At 45.5% G+C, this 25,564-nt stretch overlaps 1 protein-coding gene across 2 annotated transcripts in view; it reads left to right on the forward strand.

The window, feature by feature from the left end:
• Nucleotides 1-236: 236 nt before the first annotated feature.
• Nucleotides 237-25,564, forward strand: part of Cds1 (CDP-diacylglycerol synthase 1) — a 70,168-nt gene continuing 44,840 nt past the window's right edge. The window contains exons 1-2 of one of the 2 annotated variants that reach the window (XM_050155821.1): nt 237-655; nt 13,555-13,682. In XM_050155821.1, coding sequence (XP_050011778.1) covers nt 539-655; nt 13,555-13,682 — 245 coding nt within the window. In that variant the 5' untranslated portion in view covers nt 237-538. Of the gene's footprint in view, nt 656-13,554; nt 13,683-13,715; nt 13,983-25,564 lie in introns of those variants that run through there. The other variant, XM_050155822.1, reaches the window with a different exon arrangement.

Raw genomic sequence — 25,564 nt, forward strand, 5'->3', positions numbered from 1 at the left:
GCCGAGTCCCTTGCAGGAGCCGGCTGAGCTCGCTCTAACGCCCCTGCGCCGTCGAGGGCTTCCTGTCGCGCGGGTTCGCCTCCAGGTCTCCCACCTCCACGGCCCGGTGCGCACCTTTCCGAGCCCCAACCTGCGCTGGGGCCCGGGCGGTGACGTCATGGCCCGGGGCGTGGCCCGGGGCACCGCAGTGCAGCGCGGAGGGGCGGGCGGGGCGGGGCCTGCCGGCGGCGCGTGACCGTGCTGCGGGAGCTCGGCGGCGGGAAGGTGGGGCTGGCGGGCGGGCGAGCCGTGTGGCGCGGTCGCGAGGCGCGAGGGAGGGCCGGGCTCCCTCTCGCTCCTCCGCCCTCTGGGGCCAGTGCGTGGAGCCGCGCACCTGGCAACGGCGCCGCCGCGTCCCCGCCCGCGCCTGCCCCCCGCACTCCCTGCCGGCGGCCTCGAGCTCTCGCTCGTTGATGCCGTTCTGGGGGTGACCCGGCTCGGCTCCGCGGTGGCGGGGCGCTAGACGACGCCAGCCCAGCCAGCGACGCGGGAGCGGGACATGCTGGAGCTGCGGCACCGCGGGGGCTGCCCCGGTCCCGGGGGAGCGGGGACACCGCCACCCCGCGAGGGAGAGGCGGCCGGCGGCGACCACGAAACCGAGAGCACCAGCGACAAAGTGAGTGAGAGACAGAGACCGAGAGAGTGAGGCGGGGCCCGGGCCGCACCCCCGGAGCGGGCGTGCCGGCCGCGGGGGTCCTGCGTGTCTCCCCGGGCGTGCGAGGCCGGGGCTGCCGCACTTGAACCTGTGCACTTTAGATTCTTTCCCCCACCCCGCACCCTAACCCCGCTCGGGGGCCAGGATGGAACCCGTCACCGCGGGCGCTCCGGCAGTCTACTCCCTCGCCTCTCCTTGGTAGGGCGACAAAGTTGGGAGTAAACTTAAGACGGGCACCTTGGGTTCTAGGCTGTCATTGGAGCCTGACGCAGACCGGCTCTGGAGCTGCTCCAAGCTGCGCTTTCATTTCTCTGTTCTTTTTTCCGGGCTGATAGATTTCGGAGGGTTTGAGGCTGTCGTACATGGGGAACACGCGAGAGCATCGCTCACGGGGCAGTTGTCCCCCACCAGCGGTTTCCCTTTAACCGAACAGGCTAATTCCAGACTTTTCACATACATACCCCACCTTAAGATAGATTAACCTTGCTTCATACATAAAGACTTGCATGTAGTACCACTGTTATAGTTAAAGCTAGCCAGGAGTTTAGGTGTGTTTCCCAATAAACTGGTGCCAGTAAGAACTTTTGGAGAAAAAAAAAATGCAGTTTTATGACCGTGTGAAATAGGTAGATTGGGAAATTGGGCCAGAGAATACCTTAGCTATAAAAGCTACGTTTACAGAATTCCACTTTGCTTGAGAAACTCAAAACTTTTGAATCATCTTTTGAATTCTTTTGTGGATGATGGTGTGGTGGTGTTTGCTCATAATCCCAGCACCAGGGAATAGGGAAAGGTGGTGGCAAAAAAAAAAAAAATAACAATAATACTTTCCAGCTTTGTAGTAAAGCTGGACCCTGGGCCCAGTCTCAAAACAAAACAGAAAGACTAGTTGTCTTGAGGTGGGCCAAGGTCAAGCTCACTGAATTTTGTGACAGGAACCTAACTGCTCCACCTCTGTGTTGTTCTAACACTAGGGGCAGCTTGATTGTTCCTCCAAAAGCTTCTGTTAATGAACTCGATGGAGCTTGAGGTACGAATCTGTGCCAGGAAAACACGGAAGCAATAAACACGCTGGTGATCTTAGGACCAAAACTTTGGACTCAGTGAGCTGACAGCGTCTTCCGTACTGGTGATAGGTACGAGGCTCAAACGAGAGTCTGGGAAATAGGATACATCTTCTAGCCGTGCAAGGTTGGAAGCTGGAGACGGTGGGGCTAAGAACAGCCTTTTGTGGAAACAGCCTTGGGAACTAGACCCAGAATAGAATTAATTAGGTTGGGATTTTGTTTTAGCACTGCTATCCTTTGGAATCAAGGAAATACCAGCCTCCTCATGTTGACTTCCTTAACTAGAGAAAGCTAATGAGCTTTTATTAAGACAAAACGTGTCCTGAAAACGTGAAACAGTGCGTAAAATAGCTCTTGAGTGGATTTACTTACACTGTAAGCACCAGAAAGTATTTAAAATAGGAACGGCTTCTGTGGTATTATTTGCCTCATTAGACTCTTCATCCCCCCCCCCCTTGGTGACTTGTTTACCCCACTGGCTTGTGTGTTTGTTTATAAAATGCTGTGTTGTTAGCTGTCATTGGTACGTATGTGGCGAATGTGATTTTTCCCAGATGAAATGCGTCCATCTGTAACTCATCTTGTGGTGATTTCTTAGATGAGGGTGAACTTGGTCAAACGGCTGAAATATTCTTGTACTTCTGGAGTGTTCTCTCAAGGAGCCCTTGACTTGCTAGGCTTTGAGGCGTTGAGCTGTATCTTCTGTCCTTTCTTATCAGGGTGTGTATTTGAACACACCTATATTTCCAGGTCAAGGGCTATTTTTAAATCAGTTGCCCGTTGGAGGCTGGTTAATATTTGGTCCATCGAAACTCTTTTAAGTGCTGTTCTGTTCAAGAGCCAGTAAAGAACAAGAAGAAAAAAAAATCCCTTTGAGTTTAATGCAAGAAGTAGAGGAGGTGCTTTATAGCCTGCTATTAAACTGCACCCCATGCTTTGCCCTTTTTTAGCCTTTATATTCGTGTTAATGTGACATTTCCATTGTTCGGGACCCTGAGACTTCTGCCTAGAGAAGAAGGCTCTGTGTTTGGAGAATTAACATGTGAGAAAAGTGCTTCTTACCTCCAGGGGAATGTTCCAGGACTTATAATGGTGAAGTAGTACTTGGCAGAGGACAAGGACCCCCTCATCCCAGTCCCCACCCTGGAGCCTTGTGTGGGTTAGATTCAGTAGGCAGCCATGAAGGCCTTGTTAGCCCTGGAAGGTCTGAATGAACTATCGTCTGGACACTGTCCGAGAAACTCTAAAGAGCACCCGAGGGTTGAAGTGGGAAGAAAGGATGCCTGGGAATCTAGTCAGGTGGACAGGGTTACGGCAGGGTGTTCTAGGCAAAAGGCATGCAGAGCTGCTGCTTGACTCGGCCTTCTAGGGACAACACAGAAATTCGTTTAGAAATCCCAGAGCATAAACTCTGCCTGTTTGGGAGGTAGGGTTGAGCACTCGAGAGCCTTATAGCTTTTGATGTTCCTCTCTGTTCATGGACTCTGGGAAGCTACTGGACTCAGTTTATGTTGTTTTGGTTGCTGGTTTCCTCTGAAGTAGTGTTTCCTGTGTAGTCCAGGCTGAGATGGAACTTATCAGCCTCTTGTCTTTGCCCCCCTCCATGGGGTTAGGTGTTCATACCACCTTGGGTAGCTTGTCCCTGGGAACTTCTGTAGAGACGTGCAGAGCTCAGGAGCAGTGGTCTGGAAAGTGCTGGAACTAGTCAGGAACCCTGAAGAGGAGGGTAGGATTGCAGAGCTATCTGGGGAATTAATGGGCTAGTCAGTCTAGGGCAGTGATGTCCTGCAGCATAGAGAAGGCATGTATCTTTCAAAAGATGGTGGTGCTTATGTTGAGACTAACGGAAAAGTGTCCATACCAGAAAAAGAGTTAGGGATGTAAGGGGTAACCAAGATAAAGGGTCCTGGGTGTCAAAAGAGGAGGGGTTGCTCGGAAGGTATCCTGAGTAGCGCTTTAGGCTAAAGGCCGAGGCACACACAGAATTCAGCCAAAGCTCTGTTAGGAAGGTGAGGGGAGCACACTTGGTAGCTGTTGTTGGGAAGGGGCAGTGTAATGGCAGCGTTAAGATAGGGGGACCGACCATCTCCTCAGGATGACTGTTGTTCCTCAGGATGACTGTCCCCTCAAGGACGTGCTGAAGAGGAGGTGGAAAGATTGTGAGAGCTGGAGGTGATGGGTGACTCACGACAGCTGATGCACAGATGAACTAGCCTGAGTTCTGAGCCTGAGGCAGCATGTGCAGGTCCCGCCCAGATGGGGCCCCACCTCTGAGAAAGGGGAACGGACAGGGGCGCCGACCCCTACCCAGGAAACTATCCACAGCTGATACCTCCGTGCAAAGACAAGATGAGTTTCCTCCAGCAGAGTCAGTGGTGCATCAGCCACATCCCAGGGCGGAACCCGTGCCCAGGAGTAGTTGGCCAACACACAGTGAACTCTAGTATTCTTGTGGGCTTCTTGTTTCATTTTGCTTTTTTGTTTTGAGGGAGAGCAAAAGAGCATAAAGTTGTGTGATTAGCGAGGTGGGGAGATCTGAGAGGAGTGGAGGGAGGGGAAAACACGATCAAAATATATCGTATGAATTTTTTTTATTAAAAAAGAGGCTAAGGGAAGACATTGTTTTTCGGTGGAGGGGAGGTGTGTTCTTAGAAATGAACGAGAGATGAGGCACTGACATGAATGAGTAGGCCTGAGTGCTGGGCGGGAGTGAGCCTGGAGCGCAGGGGAGTATGCGCATGTGCCAGGGAAGAGGCGCAGTGCTCTTCCGTGAGGAAGAAGAAAAAGCAGAAATGGAGGGGTAGGTCCAGCACCGTTCTGAAAAACAGAAGAGCGAACATCCAGGTATTGGCCTTGGGCCCGCCACTCTCTGAGTCCAATAGGGACTCAGAACCAGTGAGAGCTAACAAATTAGTTTGTGCTAACACACTGGTGGTATCCTTTTTGAGGCCCAGGACATTAAATGATCAGGAGGTGGCTAATCTATCAAACCCAGTGCAGATCGTTACACAGCAAATCCACACAGCCTAAGTCAGCCATAAGTCAGAGCATCTGATGTCTGTGAGGGGCTCAGTTCTTTTGGACTTTCTCCTCACGATGTGTCTGGAGTAATAGCCAAGCGAGAGGCAAAGCAGTTGGCGTCTTGCAGTGGGAGAGCAGGTGCGGCAGAACCGAGACTCGGGTTAAGGCGTGCCTTTCAGTGTGGAGGCCAGGTTAGGGTGGGCAGCTATCATAATACAGCTGTGCAGAACTGTGGACATAGCCAGAAAGGACTGAGCTGGCTGTTAGTTCTCCCTGTGGATCAGCTGATGGGTCCTTTAGTTCCCTTTTGGGGCCCCCTCAGAGGACAAGGGCCTTCCTGAGCACGTGTCTTCAGGAATATAAGCTATGCCACAGAGGCCGGTTCTGGTTTACAGGTGTGTAGTCAGGAAGCTGAGGGTAGGTGAGGGTGGGACTGGGTCTTCTTAAAGTCTGTTTTATATTTGGGATTTCTAAAGAACAGCCTAAAGGTGTTACTGCGCGAGCTTTTACACTTTGGGTCTTGACTTGAAGCAGTTCATCTTACTGTTTTGAGAAATTCCCAGAGAATAGTGTCTGCTCCTCTAACAAACCACCTGTCCCACTAGAGTGGACTTCCTGATGCAAGCAGTCAGTATTGTGTGCATTTATAAATATCCAGGGAAAGGTGGCATTTTGTTATTTTGGTAATTTTATTATTTTTTCCACTCTAGAGTTCTTTATGTAGTAAAGTAATCCGAGGGGACGGTCTGCAGCGGCTCAGGCTTCTTTCCGTTGCTTCTCCAGGTGGAGCCGACTGGCACTTTGGCCAAACCTGGTGCCTCTTTGCTTCCTTCTTTCTCACGATCACTTTCCCTCACTAATTAGTGACGCTCTGCTCTTGGGGAGCTTACCGTGGTCACCAGTCATGGATGCTCTTGACAAGATTCTTGCTTCACTGTACCAGCATCAGTAGCCCCGACTCTTCCTGTTTCTTCATGGCAACGTTTGTGGGGCATCCTTGTTGAGTATTCCCCAGACCCTCATTATGACAGGAACTGACCCTGGGAGCTCAGACACATCGTGAGATCAGACTGCAGGAGCGCAGAATGTGGCAGGCCGTTCCTGTGGGGTGCTGCCGTTAGTTGTCTTGATCTTTTTTTTTTTTCCCACAGAGGGGTCAGACGTATTCTTCTAGTAATTATGTCTGCGTAAGTGTTTGTCGGAACTACCAAGATCTTAAACTTTGTTTTAATATAACATTGAAATGCACAGAGTGAGAGAGTCCAGAGCTCTGTGGGGATCCTGTTTATCTCAGATGTTTTGTGAGCCTAAAGGCTGCTGCTTCCTGACTGCTGGCAGTCCTTTCGCGTGTCAGCAGCACTCTTGGTTGACTGACTGAAGCTGGATGTGAGGGGCTAAAGCTCATCTCACTCCATCGCCTACCTGGCCCGGGGGCACCGATCCTGATTGCATTAAGATAAGGGCTCACTGCCACACCATCTCCCTGTTCCGGTAGGCTGTTTCAGATATGTGGTGGCGCTGTGGGGCAGTCAATATTTATTAAGCTCACCTTGGACCTAACATTTCACCTCAATATGTAGAAATCCAGATGAGGAGACAAGATAGACCTGGGCTCTTCCCTGGCTGTTCTTGTTTTCTTTCATCCACTTACTGTCAGGTGAAGCCTTTTGGCAGCTGAATAAGGATGGTGTGTGTGTGGAGCCCAGTGCCTCTGCCTCCTGAGTGCTGGGATGAATGCCTGTCTAAGCATGTGTATCTTACAGACATTTTCCACACAGCCACAATACCGTTACAGGTTTAAAGATGAACAAGTCTTATTTAGCTGGTTACAATGGCACACACTCACACTTCCAACTAGTTAGGAGGTTGAAGCTGGAGGATCACTAAGTCCAGGAGTACAAGACCAGTCTGGGCAACACAGACCCATCTTAAAAAAAAGTCTATATTCTCATTTTCTGATTGTCCCCAATGTTTCTTTCAGAGCTCTCCCACCCCCAAATCAGGATCCTAGTGGGGCAGGACTAGGAGTAGGTGTGGTTATTCTTAGTTGTTTGATTGGGTTTTTATTTTCTGATGGGGTAAGACAGTGTAGTGGAGAGAAAGTGGTGATGTTGTTCATAAAAACTCAGGTAAAGCGCACATTCGCTATCACAATCGTAATTAGCATTTGAGTGAAACCCATCAGCTGTCTGAGCTTCTCGGTGTTATCCTATGCCTTTATCCCTTAAGGGATCTTTAGTTCTAATTTGGGACTTGGGACTTACATAAATGACACCATTAGACATAGTGTAATTTTAAGAATGAAGTGTTGTCCCTGGGGAAAGGTTGCAGTGAGCAGGGACGTCCTAGAACAGGGCCTGAGATGGACTGTCATGTGACTACTGCCCATGGCATTTTAAACAACAGGAGATGGCAAGAGCAGTGGGGTGGCCACCCAGGAGGCTGGGCTCATTCATGTCTGTCACCCAGAGGGCCATCACCAGTCCCTTAGCACACAGAGTCCTCAGGGGCAAGCTTAGTCCTGGGGGTGGGACTCTGGCAGGTGAAGAGGCTGGAGAACTGGCAGAAAGGCGGGTTGCTGGAGGGGTCTCGGTGTGGCAGATTGGACTATGGGTGCTTTTTAGTGTCTCATTTCTGATAACGTCTGTATCGTATTGCCACAACAGTGGCTTAAAACAGCACAGACTACTGTCTTAGAGTTTTGAATCAGCTCTCTGAAATGAGTGAGCCCCACGGGCTGAACTCAGGGTATCAGCAGGCCTGCTGCTTCCTGAGGCTTTTAAGGGACTGCTATTTCCTTGCCCTCTCTCGATCCTCGGTCTTCCTGCATATACTAGTTTGTGGGTCCTTCCTCCATCCTCAAAACCAGTTGTAGTAACTTCTGCTCTCGTGTCTCCTCTGGTCCTTCCTCCATTCTCTCCCACTGGGGTATATGCGACCCACCTGGACAGTCCAGGATGCCCTCCCCATCTCCAGGCTGGCTACTTGGCAGATTTTGTTGTCATATTTCCCCTCACACAGTGACAGAACATCTTCACATTGTGAGTGCCCACATCCTTCACCACCCAGTGTTCACGGTTGGGAAGATCTTAGTGTCTCTGGACCCCTCTTTTCAAACTCTCCAGTGATATCACTAAATTGAACACACTTAAAATGCGTGTTGTTAGTTTAAGTTGCTATAGCAGACTCGTCAGGGATTTATTTTTCACAGTTCTGGAGGCTGGAAGTCCAACATGGAGGTTGTGGCTGCTGTGGTCCCAGGGGAAGTTGCTGTTTCATATTTCAGATGGCACTGGCTGTCTTTGCATGGCAGAGCAGGAACATCTGTGTCCTGCGAGGGTGTGACCTGGAGGTGGGGGAGACAAGTAAGCCATCGCAGTTACAGTTTGATGAGTTTTGACCTATTTTTTTTTTCCGGTGTAACCATCACCATGATTAAAATAATGAATATTGTCTTCCTCCTGTTTGTTGTCACCCCTCAACCCGTGGCCACTGGTGTTCTTTCCAGTACTGTAAGTTAAGTGCACGTGTCCTGGGATCCCGCACAAACGGAGTGGATGCAGGCATGTACACGTGTACCATTTCATCTCACCCTTTATTTTCTCGTCTCACCCAGGCTGGCCGCCAGCTGCCTCCACCTCTGTCACCATCTCTTAGTGCAGTTATTGCCTTATAGCCACACCCTCACAGCCCATGTCGCAGTAGGTTCACATAGAGAGCAAGTGACAGGCTGCCCATTTCACAGTGGGATTTTAGGATGTCTCCTGTTTGGCACCACGGCAAATACAGCTGCCATGGGTTTATGTGCACAGCCACATACAATAGATATATGCTTCATATTTCTTGAGAAAAGGCTGTGGAATACGATGGCTGGGTCATCTGGAGACTATGCATTTAATTTTCCAAGAAACTCGCAGCCTGTTTTTAGAAGTAGTTATTCTGTTTACAGTCCTATAAGCAGCATACAGGGACAGAACTTCACAATTTCCAACAACTGTGCTGTGTGTGTGTGTACTTCTGTGTATATGTGCGTGAGTGTATGTGTGTGTATACTTCTGTTATATACTTGTGTGCTGTGTATATACTTGTGTGTGTATACATGTGCAACCTTTGTGTATACTTGTGTGTATATGTGCGTGTGTTTATGTGAGTGTATGTATACATGAGTGTGTGCATAAGTGTGTGTGTGTGTGTGTGTGTGTGTGTGTGTGCATATGAGCGTGTGTGTTTGGGTCTCTGTTGCCCAGACTGGCCTCAGACTCAGACTCGCAGTGTGCCCTCCTCCTCAGCCTTCTGGAACTTGGTTGGTGTGCCCATGCCTGTTTCACTTGCAGGTTTTGATTTTCATCTCCCTAATGAGTAATAATGTTGAGCATCTTCCCTTGTGCTTCTTTGCCATCTGTGTGTTGTCGTTGGTGGAGAGTGCTAAAATATTTGCTCATGGGTTGTGGTTGTTGACTGTTCTTATTGAACTTTGAGAGTCTTTTATGTCAGAGTCTAGCTATCAGACCATTAGAAGCTATTTTACCTGTCAAAGCTATCTCTAGCTGTGTGATTGACAGGTGTTTTCTCCTAGCTGTCAGGCCATCAGCAGCTGTGTGATTGACAGGTGCCCTCCTACTCTTTGGCTTGTCTTCTGATTCTCTTAGCAGTGTCTTTCAAAAATAATTTAGTAAATTTTGTTTTCTTTTTTCTTTTATGGATCATACTTTTGTTATATTTAAGAAAAGTCTTTAGGACCTAATCCAAACTCAGAGACTTTATGGAATTTTAAAAATTCTTTTACTGGGCTGGAGAGATGGTTCAAAGGTTCAGAGCACTGGCTGCTCTTCCAGCACCCACATGGTGGCTCACAACCATCTATAATGAGATCTGGTGCCCTCTTCTGGTGTGTGTATACATAATAAATCTTAAAAATTCTTTGACTTGGGTTTTGTACTTTGGGTGTCATGATATCTGGGTAAGGATCCCATTTCTGCAGTTGTTGCAGGCCTTCCGAAACACAGTTTTCAGAGTGTTGAGAATGAGGTGGGCATGTGTGTGCAAGGTCCCTTCCTGGACCCTGTTCCGGGGATGGTTCTGTCTTTTGTCTCAGTGCCATGTGGTCTTGCTGACAGCAGCTTTATAGGAACTCCTGCAAACAGCAGTGGATGTTCTTTAGCTTTATTCCTTCAAAGTTGGCTCTTCTGTTGTTAAGGTTTCCTGTCAGGGTGCCTCCAGGCTTAGAGTTAGTGCACAGAGTGGTTTGGGAGTCTATCTAGAGCTGGGCAGAGTGGGTGTTTTACTTGACATCTCAGCGTAAACTTTGTCACTTATGCAATGGAAGTGATTATTTCCTTTGGTGAACGCATCATAAGTGAATCAGTATCTAGGAAGCATCTCGCTCCGCATTCTAGAATCAGTTTCACTGTAGAAGCCAGACTTGCAGGTGATCAGGGAGACTCACTCAGCTCAGACGCCATGAGCAGACAATTTTTATTTGGGCTTTGTAGTTGGATGTTAGTGCCCCCTACTCAGAAGTTCTCATTCTACCTAAGTACAAGGTAGGTCCCAGGCCAGGTGAGTTACCTGAGATTGCCTGTAGCGAGAGCAGGTGAGAACTTTCTTTTTTTTTTTTTTTTTTTTTTTTTGAGACAGGGTTTCTCCGTAGCTTTGGATCCTGTCCTGGAACTAGGTCTTGTAGACCAGGTTGGTCTCGAACTCACAGAGATCCGCCTGCCTCTGCCTCCCGAGTGCTGGGATTAAAGGCGTGTGCCACCACCGCCCAGCCGAGAACTTTCTTTAGTGTAAAGTTGTAGCAGCAGACTTGACTCCTTCAGCATGTTTGTTCAGTGCCGCTCCTTGGACTTGGGATTGCTGCCTGTGGTCCACACTTTCCCTGCACAAAGGGTGTGGACTAGTAACAAATACAGATAGCAGGCAGGTCACTGCGGTAAAGTGAATTCGGGAAGTATAGTTGAAGAATAGCTAACCTGGAGCTGGGAGTCAGAGAAGATGAGATCTAAAGGAGTGTGGCCTTGCTGGTGAGGTCAGGTCAGGGCCCTGCAGGAGCAGGACTTGAGGAATGGGCTGGGAGGTTAGAAACAAAGCGGGCAAGAGAAGGCTGTAATTCCTGTATTTACAGAGAATATGTGTCTACATGCAGGAAAGAGGGGGATGCTTTTAAAAAAGTGGGGCACAAGGAGGATGCCCGGAAGACATGGGTGCCCTCGTAGAAACAGCCAAAACAGCACTCAGTGATTTGGCTTCATCCTGGTGATTTTTGGCAGGGAGCAGTAAGATGGATTTGTGGCTTTGTAAAATGGCCTTGGCTGCAGTGTGCACAGCAGATTTGAGTAGGCAGGATAGGAAGAGGCTGAGGCATGGGGAGGAGGGTGATGCCCAGGAGGGCTGATGGTAACAGAAGGAAAGTCAAAAGGCAGGCTTGGTGGAAGAGGCAGGTCAGTTGTTTCTGTTGTGTACCCTGGTGCTTTTCATGGAAACATTCCTGGACATGGCAGACTGGGAGCTAGAGGTACAGGTCCCTGGTGAACAGAGATAAAGGAGAGGCATGTAGACTTTGGAGTCGGGGGCCCAGGATGGAAAGACAACCACCTATAAACTATTGGCTTGGCAAAAGGCATCTGTGACTTTGCTTTTCGGAACTGTTTGAATCTACCCAGCATGCATCAGTGCAGTGAAGTGATCCTTTGTTCATTCTCCTGACATCCTTTAGAAACCACTGTCTTTGGGGCAGAGGACCCATTCAGTTCTGATGTGTGAGTAATGCTGTTCTAATATACTGTGTTTGGGAATTACACTTTAGTCTTTATTTAGGATGAAATTAAACAAATAAAATTAAATCTTAAATTTTAAATTGTGTTTCTCTAAAGGAAGAAAGATAAAACTCAGAACTTGAGGAATATAACTAAGAGAACGGCAGCATGGGGGAAGGGCAGTGTTCTAGAGCATGGCAGTGTGGAGGGAGGGCAGTGTTCAGAGCATGGCAGTGTGGAGGGAGGGCAGTGTTCTAGAGCATGGCAGTGTGGAGGGAGGGCAGTGTTTTAGAGCATGGCAGTGTGGAGGGAGGACAGTGTTCTAGAGCACAGCAGCACATGGAAGGGCAGTGTTCTAGAGCATGGCAGCACGGGAGGAGGGCAATATTCCAGTTGCATTTTTGTTGTTTTGAGGAAAAAAATCCTGAGAGCAGGCAGTGTTACTAAGAGAGTTTATTTTAGTTTGGAATTCTCAAGCTCCTCACTGACAGGGAAGTCACAAAGGCAGGGGTCCTGGACAGCTAACTACACCACACACACACAGTCAGAGCAGAGAGAGATAAATGCGCCATGCTGCAGTCTGCTTGCTGACGAGCTTTTTTTACTCTTAGACACTTCAGTGCTGTCTTGGTCACTGTTCCATCGCTGTGATGCAAAATAGATATGCGATCTGGATAATTCCTCCTTTGCAGGAACCAGGTTGGTTCAAGTGACAGTTAAAACCGGCCAGCACAGCAGATGAGGCATGAGCCAGGTCTGTCACTGCCCACTGGACTTGGATGTGGATTGCAAAAATGTTTCTCACTTGAAGGAAAACGACATTATATCAGAGCTACATTTGGTAGGCTGAACTTTGATTTTTGTTTTATAAAGTCTGAAAATTCTGCCTAAATGCTAACGTTTCATTTGGAAAGCCACCTGAGGGGTTTCCTACTGCTTGTTTGAATTCACCCCGTCCTCAGCATCATATCAAATGCAGTTAATGTGGTGATGAGACTTGCCAAACTTAGATTCCTCAGAGTTGTTTTTCAGCCCTCTCTGTGCCCAGTGCCTGCCCTTGTCTGTTGGGAATGTGCCTTCCCCTGAGCTTGCTCCCTCTGGTCCTCAAATCTGTGAATCACCGTCCTTCCTGAAGGCTGTTGGCTGCAGGAGCTTGGAGGGCTAGGAGAAGGGAAGGATGCCATGACTGTTCTCACAAATGCCTTGGCCAGCCTATCCTGAACGTTCTAGGGTGGTCTTTGTCCTAGAGACCCAGGGCTTCTAGGGCCTATAGCACACACGGTGCTTGTGTACGTGCCCTCTTAGAAGTTAGCTTAGATATCAAATAAGTTTAATCAGACAACTGAAGTAACACCTTTGATCATGTCCATCTGTTGGAGAAATATAGTGTCCATTTGACTGGCTTTCCTGGGATCCAGTAAAAATGATGGGTGTTAAAAATCCATATTGCTGCACCTAAGCAAGTAGCCTTCCTCATGTTGATGCTGGGATGTTAGTCAAAGAAAACCAGACTGAATGGCTGGTTAGAATCTACAGAAATGGCCCTGTCCTCCCAGTTGAGAGGCAAACAGTAAATTCTTGGTTCTGTCAGCAAACACCTGACTTAGGAGTCATCTGAACTGTTCTTCTGTCTTTTGTTTAAGATAATCCTTTCTTTTGGAATTTTACCAAAGATAATAAAGCTTACTTAGCAAGAAACTATGGCAGTGCTTGGGCATTCAGTGGAGGCTAATAGTGCCTTTGTCTTAGATTGGACAGCTTAGTGTGGCTCACCGAGCAATGAGAGGATGCGCTGGCAAGCAGTGCTGTTTAAAAGAACACTTTGCCCCAGGACTGATAATACACACCTAGATCCCAGCACTGATAAGCCAAGGCAGGAGTGCCAGAGTTTGAGAACCACAGGGTGACCCAATGAACTGCAGGCCAGCTCCGAGCCAGTCCCAAGGCACTCCTAGCCCCATCTCAGAATATACATACGCACGGATGCTTTGCAGACAGTTCTTCCTTTTAATTTTAGGAAACAGATATTGACGACAGGTATGGAGATCTCGACGCCAGAGGAGATTCTGATGTTCCTGAGATCCCACCATCCTCAGACAGGACCCCTGAGATCCTCAAGAAAGCCCTGTCTGGACTGTCTTCAAGGTATGATGGGTGAGGACAAGTCCATCTTGCTGCCTAGCACAAGCACACATTTCAAGGTCATCCCGATTCGTCCATGCTTCACGTTTGGCTCTTTGCGAGTTTGGGGCCCATGCGAGAAGGCGGCTGTAATGAAGGAGGATCTGAAGTGCTTCATTGGTGCCCGTGTTTACCTGTTAGACTGGGTGCAGTGTGAGAGAACAAAGTCTGACAGGTTGACTGGTGAAGGCTGCAGAAACAGCGCAGGATGCCTCACAATGAAAATCACACATTGTGTGTTCTTCAGATGCGAGAGAAAAAGAAGTAATTTTTATCGTTTTCTTTGATGGTTGCTGTTGTTGCGGGGGGGGGTACATTTGTGTGTGCATATGGTGTATGTGTTCTTGTGGAAGTGTTCATGTGTGTGTAGGCATGCACGTGCATGTGTGTGCACAGGCCAGAGGTCAGCGTCAGGTGTCTGACTTGGTTATTGTTTGAGATAGGATCTCTCTCACAGAGCTCATTGATTTGGCCAGCACACCTTCCCTCCCCCACTGCCTCCCCCCTCCCCTCCCTGCTGCCCCCAAGCTGTCCTGTGCCACTGGACTTGGCTTTAACAAGGGTGCTGGGATCCCAACCAGGCACTTGTGCAAGAGGGGCTTTGTGGCCTGAGACATCTCCCAGCCTCCAGAGTTTCTTTCTTTAACTGAATCTAAAATTATGGTCTCAAACTCAACAACGCTTTACTGTTTTTGTATTTGTGTTATTTTAAGGTGTTTATGACCATGGGATTTCAGCTAAGTCTATCTTACCCTGCACCAGATGCTTTGGTAATCTGAATTATAAAATGTATAAGATTGAAGGAAGCGTTCAGTTTTATCCAGGTTACTGTGAGAAATGTTCACATGCTGACAGCGTTCACCAGCATCTTTTTCCCATCCCACCAGGGAGAGATGTATTTTGTATCACATCCCAAGAGGCACAGACACAAAGATGCTACTAAGGTTTTATATGATGATACCCTCTGATTTCCTTCTGCTTGATGCTGTCCTTTGATACTGAACAATAAACAATGGGCATTTCTCCTGATGGATCACACCACCTCTGCTCTAGTCATGGATTAAAGGCAACCGGAGTTTCCTTGTGTTGGGCAATACCCATTCTGAGGATATCCGGACAGACTTACATTCAACTCAGTCCCTCCTAATTGACTCTCACAACATGGATCGGTCGTGTGAGCTGTGTGCGCATGTATGTGTGTGCACGTATCTCTGTGTGTGTGTGTGCATGTGAGTGTGTGTTATAGTGGTCACCCACTCTGTGTCTGCTTTGACACTGTCTACCTGGAGACAGCAAAGGTGTCAGCGGGCTGAAGCACAGGACCATTTCCACTTCAGACATGATCGGCAGTCTGGGCCTTCAGAACTCCAGACTAACCAGACATGGATTGGGTTCCTGTCAACCCTCTAATTAGGCTCAGTTCAGAGCAGCCCACAGGTCTTGAGGAAATGCTCACAGTGTTGGTTTATTATAAAGTGCCTTAAAGGACTTCTGACAAAACAGCCAAAGAGATTCAGAGGATGAGGTCTCCATGTCCCCCAAGTGTCAGATTCTGTCCCTGTGACATCATAGTTACCTTCCTCCTAGGATATGTTGATATGGATGAATTGTTGTTTACCGTTCTGGACTACTGATGACAGAAGCCACAAAATAATCCCATACCAGCTCAGAATTTTGAATAATAAAAGGGTTATTTATTTAGGGAAAAAAGTTACAGATCACTGTCCTAGACAACAGTCCTCTGTGTGAACAGGAGCAGTCTAGCAGCCCGAAGTGGGAGCTGGAAGCATGAGAGTGGGCACAGGCTTTACAGCTGCTTTTTACAGTACCAGAGGCCACACCCAAGTGGGCTGGTATCTTAAAGTCTATTGGCTGAAGGAGCAGAGTGTGCTCCCACAGCACCTCCTCCTTTTGTTTAAATAAGAGGGTTCCAAACCCAATACAAAACTATATACACTAGGAACAGATATCAAGTATAATTAGAATTACAACCAGCATAAACAATATTAATCAAGGAACATATGCTAAATGTTTTAGTAAACATTCTATCCTAAGGAGTCTAAGTCTTGTATAGGAAATGGCTTGGCTAGATCATAAGAGGACAGTAACTAAGACTGTCTAATCTTCAACCCCATTGAAGGCCTGAGAAGGGAGATAATATTACTTGAGCAGGCAGGAAGTACAATCAAGCAGCTTCCAAAGTGAGCAATATATGATGGAGACAATAACTATCTGAGCAATCACCCAAAGTCTCATTTTGCAACATTGAAGCAAACAACCTTGGCTAAGGCCTAGCCTAAGTGACAGACCATTTTCAGAGGCAGGAAAATTTTCAGAACTGTCTTACCCTGTCTTGGCACGATTTTACAATCCTGCTTATCCATTTCCGGATATCATGTAACTTGTCAGTAGTTGAGACATGCCCAAAGGAATAGTTGCAAACAATTTCTGAGCAGTAGATAGGATTCTTTTTTCAAAGTTCTTATTTGGAGTTCTGGCCAGAATACCATGAGAAGGTGCATCATTTCAGCAGCTAGTACCTAAAAAACCAGTCTTGTAGTAGCGCTATCTGCATTATGATGTCATCTCAATCCAGTGGAGTTATTGCTGTGGGGCCCCATCTTCTTCCTGGAAACTTCAAAGATTACTTCAGGAAAAAGGATCTGGAGGAAAATCTACTGTTCATTGTGGAAACCTTAAACATCATTCATATAAACATACATTCAATGAAGAATACAATATAGACAGAACAGAGATGGAGAAAGTAAAAGTTTTCCTAAAGTCTTCCTTCTGCCAGATAGCTCCTGAGACAGAAACTCTGAATGTTCCTTTTAACAACATGCTTGGTTTTAGAGAAGTACAGAGCCATTATCCAACTCCAAAACCAGCTCTATATATAAATATAAAATATATATATTTTAGTCACCTGTCCTTACAAGTCATTTTCCTTTTTCTTGATGATCCTTATTGGGTAGTTATTTTTCCTTCTGTCAACATCCAAACAGCCAGGGTTTCTTGAATTTTTGAAGATGTATATTTTCTTGTAAAGACGAGAAGAACCCTGCCCCAACCCTTATGAGGTTTTCTTTCCACCTGTATGGTTGGCACCTTTGTGGATAAGCTGTCATTCCTCTTTTTCAAGAGGTTTCTCCTTTTCAAAGTGAATCTTTATTAATTTTGATGGTATCCATGATTTTTCTTCTCCTGTGGAACAAGAGTGAAACCCCTTCCCCAACGTAGCACATCTCCTGGTTCCCACTGTTAGGTCAACACATCCTTGATCCTGGTTGATTCAATTCAGAAGTATTTTCCATTTTCCAATGCCTCTCTGCTGCTGTTGTTTCTTTCTCATTAGTGTTAAGAAAATTCAAGGTTAATAAAGCATTATGTAGTCTATTTCTGGGAGTATTTTCCATCCCTTTCTGTTTGTTCAGCATATCCTTTATAGTACTGTTTGATCTTTCTATAACTGTCTGACCTGTAGGATTATTTGGTATATCTTTAACGTGCTTTATATTATTATAAGCAAAAAAACCGTTTCATTTTCTTAGATACATATGCTGGACCATTGTCTGTCTTTATTTGTGCAGGAATGCCCATGATTGCCATAACTATTAATAAATGCATGATTACTGAATCAGCCTTTTCAGAGCTCAAGGCGGTTGCCCATTGAAAACCTGAATACGTGTCTATGGTGTGGTGTACATATTTTAATTTACCAAATTCCGTAAAGTGGAACACATCCATCTGCCAAATTTCATTCCTCTGAGTACCCTTTGGCTTACTCTGTGCAGTTTTTGATTATAGAAAGAGCAAGTAGGACATCTCTTTATAATCTCCTTAGCTTGTTACCATGTAATAGAAAACTCTTTCTTTAAACCTTTGCTATTGATATGATGTTTTTTATGAAATTCAGAGGCGTGCAACATACTTCCAATCAACAAATGATCAATTTCTGTGTTATCTTGTGCTAGAGGACCTGGCAGACCTGTATGGGATCTGATGTGTGTTATGTATATAGGACAAAGCCCATTCCTGATTGTCTTGTACTTGGCTGAATAATGAAGTCAATTCTATATCATCTGGTATGAATTCAGCAGTTTCAATATGCAAGACAACTCTTTCTGCATATTGTGAAGCAGTAACTATATTGAGAGGTTCTTTAAAGTCCCTTAGTACCTTAAGAATAGCATATAATTTTGCCTTCTGGACAAAATTATAAGGGCTTTGTTCCACCTTACTTAATTCTTCTGATTTGTAACCTGCCTTCCCTGATTTCTTTTCATCAGTATAAAATGTACAGGCTCCAGTTATTGGTGCATCATGTACAGTTCAGGGAAGAATCCAAGAAGTTCTCTTTATGAGGTTAAGTCTACCACTTTTGGGATAGTTGCTATTAATTTCTCCCAAAAAATCAGCACAGGGCCTTTTCCAGGGTTCATTGTCTTTCCATAACTTTTTTATTTCTTCAGCAGTAAAAGACTAAAATCTCGGCTGGGTCTATACCTGTTAATTGATGAAGTCTCAATTTACCTCTTTTAATTAATTCAGGTACCCTTTCCACATAAGTTTTTAGTTTTTTACTTGGTTTATGTGGTAGAAAGATCCATTTTAAGATAATATTATCCCTCTGCATTAAAATTCCTGTAGGAGAAATTCTGGAAGGCCAGCCCTTAGGTGGGTGGAGTAGACAGAAGAGAATGCTGGGAAGAAGGGAAGTGAGGCAGACGCCATGGAGCCAGCCGCCAGGTCAGACATGCTGAATCTTTCCCGGTAAGCCACCATCTCGTGGTGCTACACAGATTATTAGAAATGGGTTAATTAAGATGTGAGATTTAGCAAATAAGAGGCTAGAACTAACAGGCCAGGCAGTGTTTAAAAGAATACAGTTTCCGTGTAATTATTTTGGGGCATTAGCTAGCCAGGCAGCCAGGAGCCGGGCAGCAGGAAAGCTCTCACTACAGAATCTCCTCTTTGAATCTTTTCAGGAGCAATTTGTTACCATTGAAATTGCTTCTCCTTGCTTCAGTACCATAATCAAATGTCTCAACATTCATTGTATGCAAGACCCATTCATCCATAGGTGCTAATCTGATCTTTAAAGGCCCAAGGATCCTTTTGCATTCTATATTGGCATTCTCATAAGCCAAAGATTCAATTATTATACATCTAGCTCCTGGTTCAGTTACCCCTATTTGTACTGTCCTGGTTAGTCTTTGTAAAAAGTCACTAAAAGGTTCTCCCTGACCCTGTTTAACCCTAAGATATGATTCAACTCTTTTTCTTGTCCCAAGCCTTTAAAGCTGCTGTGCTACATAGGGACAAGGTGTATTCTTTATAAAGAGCTTGATCCTGAAGATCAGAGTAAAGTCCTTCTTCCTGGGATGTGAACAGTGCTCCTTCCTCCTGGGATGTAGACAGTGCTTCTTCCTCCTAGATGTAGACAGTGCTTCTTCCTCCTAGATGTAGACAGTGCTTCTTCCTCCTAGATGTAGACAGTGCTTCTTCCTCCTAGATGTAGACAGTGCTTCTTCCTCCTAGATGTAGACAGTGCTTCTTCCTCCTAGATGTAGACAGTGCTTCTTCCTCCTGGGATGTGGACAGTGCTCCTTTCTCCTGGGATGTGGACAGTGCTCCTTTCTCCTGGGATGTGGACAGCTCTCCCTCATCCTGGGTTGTAGACAGTACTCCTTTCTTCTGGGATGTAGATAGTGCTCCTTCCTCCTGGGATGTGGATAGCGCTCCTTCCTCCTGGGATGTGGATAGCGCTCCTTCCTCCTGGGATGTAGGCAGTGCTCCTTCCTCCTGGGATGTGGACAGTGCTCCTTCCTCCTGGGATGTGGATAGCGCTCCTTCCTCCTGGGATGTAGACAGTGCTCCTTCCTCCTGGGATGTGGACAGTGCTCCTTCCTCCTGGGATGTAATAGGGATTTCCCCAAATGGGGTCTGCTCGTCTCCTTTCAGGCAAGATGGAAAAGAATATTTCCTTGTAGTCAGCTCTAAGACAGGAAGCTGGAGGAAAATTAGGGTATGTTTTTAGTTTCTGTGACCTACCTAAGGGAAGAAAAAGTCTAGTTTCTATGGCCTGTCTTAAAGAGAAAAAAATGAACCAGTTTAAAGGAGGGCAGATGAAGGCACCAAGGAAGCTTTTGCTTTTTGAAGTCTGCATCTAAGGCCTCCTCTGGACTGGCATTAATCTAGTCTTTGAGAAAATAAAGACTTTGGGAAGTAAACCTGGAATTATACTTGAAAATGGAGAAATCTGTCACAGTATTATAACTATATTAGAGTAAATTATTTCAAAGCAGTGTTTCCCTGTTTTTTTTTAAGCTGATGGGACAAATGTATGCTACCTTATTGACTGTGATTTTATTAGTCCCTGTTCCCAGTTGCTTTAAAATTTCATCAGATGTGTTCCATACTGTATGTGTATGTGCAAACATGTGTGTTCTATAAATGCATACACATGTGTGCGTTAGTTCAGTGCTCTGTAATTATGCTAAATGCCAATGTGTCAGACCTTCCTCAGTAATGACTTTTAATATAAAACAACAGCAAATAATAGCAGCTATTTATTAGTGCATGTTGTGTGCTAAGCCCTACTTTAGGCAATTAACACCTAACATTCTCACGGCAGCTCTTTCATGGTTATGCTTGTAACTGTTTTGTAAATGAATAACCTGGGGGGGGGGTAGAGAAATGATTTGAACCCAGGCATGGCAGTGGGCATGGCGATTCCAGGTGTCGGAGGAGGGGGTTGCTTGTTGGCCCCAGCTGCCCAGCCATGAAATAATCACACAGAAACTGTATTACATACTAATGTAACCTACTTCTATTAATCTGTGTATCACCACGTGGCTGTGGCTTACCTGGTAAAGTTGCCAGCATCTGTCTCTGGCAGCTCCATGGCTTCTCTCTGACTCTGCCTTCCTTTTTCCCAGCATTCAGCTTCATCTTCCCTGTCTACCTAAGTTCTGCCCTGCTATAGGTCCATAGCAGTTTCTTTATTCATTAATGGTAATCATAGCATACAGAGGGAAATCCCACACCACCTCCCCTTTTCTGTTTAAAATGAAAAGGAAGACTTTATTTTCAACATCGTAAAATTATATATAACAAAACAGGTATCAAATAAGAATTACAGTTACAATATTTATATCTACTTTATCTTTTATCATAACTAAGGAAAACTATAACTGTAACTATCAATTCTTCAACTCCATCAAAGACTCCAGAAGGGTTTTTGGAACATTGTAAGCAATTTCCAAAACTCTAGAACTGACAGAGACATCTTGCTGCATGGACAGTCACCCAAAGTTCTTTTGTACCATTGGGGCATCCATCTTCAGCCTACAGACCCATAGTATCCAGCAGACTTTTCCATGAAGCAGGAAATTTCAAAGACAGTTTCACCTATATTGGCAGTTTGTCATTCACTTTTGTGTCCTGCTGAATGTCTAGCAGACTCTTTTTTAAAAGATTTATTTATTAAGTAACCTGTCTGCATGCGGGCCAGAAGAGGGCACCAGATCTCATTACAGATGGTTGTGAGCCACCATGTGCTTGCTGGGAATTGAACTCAGGACCTTTGGAAGAGCAAGCAGTGTTCTTAACCTCTGAGCCATCTCTCCAGTCCTGTCTAGCAGACTCTTTCATGAAGCAGGATCCCCGAAGGGATCGTATCACCTTTAGGAAAGTTCAGCAGTCATTTTTCTGTGCGTCCTGAATGTCCAGTTCAGCAGTCCAGGAAAGAGCAGCTTCTTGCCCAAATGACTAGCAAACTCCATAAGGAGCCTCTTCAATGCCCATCTTCTTCTTGAAGTAATTGGTGCTGTCAGGAGCAGATGTGTCTCAGTCATGAAAAGTCTTAAGCTCTTAAAACATTTTAAATGCCATATTCTCTAGTCTTTGAAAGGTTTGAAGAATGCCTATCCATCTGAAATATATTTCTGTACATCTAGAAAATCTAACATGACTACAAGCTTGACTATTATAGATGATTATCTATTAATCTGTTTTTTAATTATACATTACATTTTAAATGAGCTATAAAACACACTATCTTAATCAAAAACAGAAATATACATATAAAAAAATTGACCTTAAATTTGTGTCAATAAACCAAGATCCATACCAGTACAAATTATTCATATCTATATCATATCCCCCTTTAAATGTAAACAAATATTTATAGACAATATTTGAGAATATGGGCGTAGTTTTCTCCATACTGCTTCCTGCTGATTGTTGGGCATAGTAATTTTTGGGGTGTTCTTGGCGACCTTTGGGGGGGTCTTGTTCCACCAAACCACACTAGTCTGGAAGCAATCCACAGGTTCTCATCCTCTGTGGAAACAAGAGAAGAACCTCTTTTCCAAAGCAAAATATCCTTAGACCCAAATTTGGAGGTCATGATACCTTTATAATATACATGCTAGTTTAGATTAGCAGTGCATGCAATGAAATGTCTCTCTGTACTTAGCTCATTCACAGTCAAAAAAGTTCAAAGAAAACACAATAATATACATAATCCAGACTCTGAATTTTGCATTTTTACGTGGCTTAATTTTCTTTACTCCTTTTAATCTATGACTATCTGGACTCTGTCTCTTTAAGGACTTTACCCCTTTTTTAAACCTTTAACTTCCTTCTATGACTCTCTATACTCTTTTTCTTCTCTCTTCCAAGCCTATGTACATTTCTTCAACACTATGACTCATCTGGATTTGTCTTTTTTGTATATCTGTGATTCTTTACTGTCCAGGGGTGCTTTTTAAAATGCTAAATGCTTCTTAAAACTTAAACAGCACCATTACTATGGTATATACAATACTTTCTGCTTGCCTGCCCAGACCAGCATGGTGGAGCATCTTGCGCCTCTGAGAGCCATGAACACAGCCCCATTTTCAGGCACAAAGCCAGTCTATGTCATTAAGCAAGCTGCAGCACTCTGCTTACAAACCCCACTCAATTGCTCTTTAGCTGGACCTCCTGCCTGAAAGAGTCAGAGTTGTCGCTGGCAAAATGACCCAGAAAGCTGGCATTTCAAAATGGTGCAGCTTTTTTCCTGCTATTACTGAATCAGGAAAACCTCTCTTAAAAGAGCCATGCCTCTGCTTGCTTCTAGCAAACAGAGTCCATCCAAAAAAATCGTATGAAGAAGCTGAGCAACTTTGTTTTTTCTTTGTCTAGAATTATTTTCCAAGTTCTCTCAGGCTTGTAAGTGGATTTGGTCAGCCCCACATTGGCATGCCAGTCTGTTGGGGGAAGAGGCTGCTCATTGGTCCTGGCTGTCCAGCCATGAAATAATCACCCAGAAGCTATTAATTCAGCCACTGCTTGGCCCATTAACTCTAGCTTCTTATTGGATAACTTTTACATATTAATTTAACCCATTTCTACTAATCTGTGTATCTCCATGTGGCTGTGGCTTACTTGGTAAAGTTCCCAGCATCTATCTCTGGCAGCTCCATGACTTCTCTCTGACTTCGACATTCTTTTTTCCAAGCATTCAGTTCCATCTTCCCTGCCTACCTAAGTTCTCCCCTGCTATAGGTCCAAAGCAGTTTATTTATTGATGGTAATCACAGCACACAGAAGGGACTCCCACATCACCCAGGCCTGGTTCTCAACTGCACTGAATAGGGAGGGAATACTTCTCAAAATCAAAAAGATATTGTATAACACAGTTTATGAGAGACTTCATTCTAACAACCAGAACAGTAGCTGCTCCTAACAGTTTAGTCTCAGGCAATTTTTTTGTGCAGCGTTCATGGATGTTTCTGTACAAACATGTACTTGCATGTTTCTCTGAGGCCTTCAGTTAGTGCAGTAAACCAAAATGAGACCATGTTGCAGAGATTTGAGTTTGTGGATATATAGGGTTAAAAATCATCACTGTGTGAGAAGTTTCTGAGTCATAGGCGGAACTCGTGACCTTCCCAGCATACATATTTGCAGTAGTGGTGTATATTCTTAGATCGTCTGCTCTGTGAATTGTGCGTGCCTCTGTGCGGTGCAGAATGGGATCAGAGTCTTCTTACCGAGCTATTTTCATTGCATTCTGTGTAGTTAGAAGCAATTTCTCCTATCCTTAAGTATTTTCTACCCAGTGGGGTCATTTAGTTTCTGAATCTTCACAATGGAAAGCATATGTGTAGTAAACATTTTTTGTAGCTACTTTCTCCTAGAGAAACACAATTTTGTTAAAGTGAATCCACAATGTTCTTAGAGTGGAACTGCTTGGCCAAGCCCTTCCTGTGTGATGCCTCAGAAGAAATGTGCTCTTGAAAGTGAGAGAGGCCTGAAGAGTTTCAGTCTCTGCTGTTGCCCCAGCCATTTCACCATTCAGATGTGCTATGGGGTGTGTGCATCAGCAGGCAGGTGAGTGTGCTCTGGGGTGTGTGCATCAGCAGGCAGGTGACTGTGATCTGGCGTGTGTTCATCTCTCAGTCTCTTTTGGGGACATGTGGCAGTGTATCGTGTCAGCCCAGTACCTGCTGCTGACAGCTGGTAGGTAGAGACCAGACCTGGACAGCCAAGTATCCTAGGGAGGCTCATAGCAGGGTTCTGCTCCAAGGTGATGCTAATGCCACAGAAACCCTGGAAGATCCAGGGAAGCCTACTGGTGCTCCTGAGCTTTGCATTGGATCTCCTTTCTCTGAGAAACCACACACTTCCTGTCTACCTCTGCTTCAGGATGCTTGATGGCCTTTTTCCCACTCCTGATCTCCATCATATGACAGAGCCTGCCTGCTCTTTAGGCCCGCCTCTTTAGGGTCCTCATCTTTGGCTTAAGTAAGCTGCGCGACCATGCAAGTTCTTGATGACTCATGATGCTTGTGCCTCTAGGAAAATAATTAAAACATGTCATTAACTTTTGAAATAGAACTGACATACTGCTTATATTAAGCAGCCTGGCTGTGATTCGATCAGCATGTAACCACTTAAAATGATTGCTTTTTTCCCCCTGGCTCTACTAGGGAATGAAGCATCTCATGTGTGCCAAGCACACTCCACGTTAGCAACAGTGATTTCCTGCTTTCCTTATTGTGTTATGTCCTTTGACTCAGTCCTTTGACTCTACGAGGCAGTTTTTGTGTATAGGAGGATGTGTTTTCAAGTGTTTTCCAAAGCTCACATGTAGAACCTTATGTGCAGCAGGGCTGACAGGTATGGCGTAACAAGAGCCCCTGTGGGTAGGTGAGTGCCATTGACAGGGGAGTGGGGGTACTTTATCACAAAAGCAGTCTTGATATAGAAGTGACTTTTCTTGGTGGCTTGCCTGTGGCCTCTACTGTAGGATGAAGTGGCAGCATTCCCAGACGCCACACTTTACCTTGGACTGCTGGCCTCCAGGACTGTAAGAAGTCTGTCTCTATTCCTCATAAGTTTCCCAGCTTCAGGCATTCTGTCACAGCAGCAGAGAAGAGGGCTAAAGACAGTTTCACTCAATATATACAGCATGGATGCATAGGGGTTTATCTTCTAACTTTGTATTTCTGGAAAATGTGCAGATTAATCTTTTTTTATCTTACTGGGAGAATTGGCTATGCAATGAAATATTGCTGAGTAGAGACTTCTGGGTGAGACTGGGCAGTCCCACTGTCTCCAGGGAAGGAGAGAGGAAGAGAAGAAAAACATTCTGTTTTATAGAGGAAGAGCATTGGAAGTTCATGGACAGTGGTAGGTAGGATACCCAGCATGTATAAAGATGGAGGAGGACAGGCTGTGCACAACTGTGCATGCAGCTGTTGGGAAGGGAAGCAGGAGAGTCACCATTGTGGGACACTGGTGACTGAGTACGTATGAACAGAGGCTGTGAAATAAGAGTTTGTCCAAAGCAG

This window comes from Alexandromys fortis, unplaced genomic scaffold (assembly GCF_014885135.2).
Source record: "Alexandromys fortis isolate MF-2015 unplaced genomic scaffold, M_Fortis_MF-2015_v1.1 scaffold_87, whole genome shotgun sequence".
Classification (NCBI taxonomy): Eukaryota; Metazoa; Chordata; class Mammalia; order Rodentia; family Cricetidae; genus Alexandromys; species Alexandromys fortis.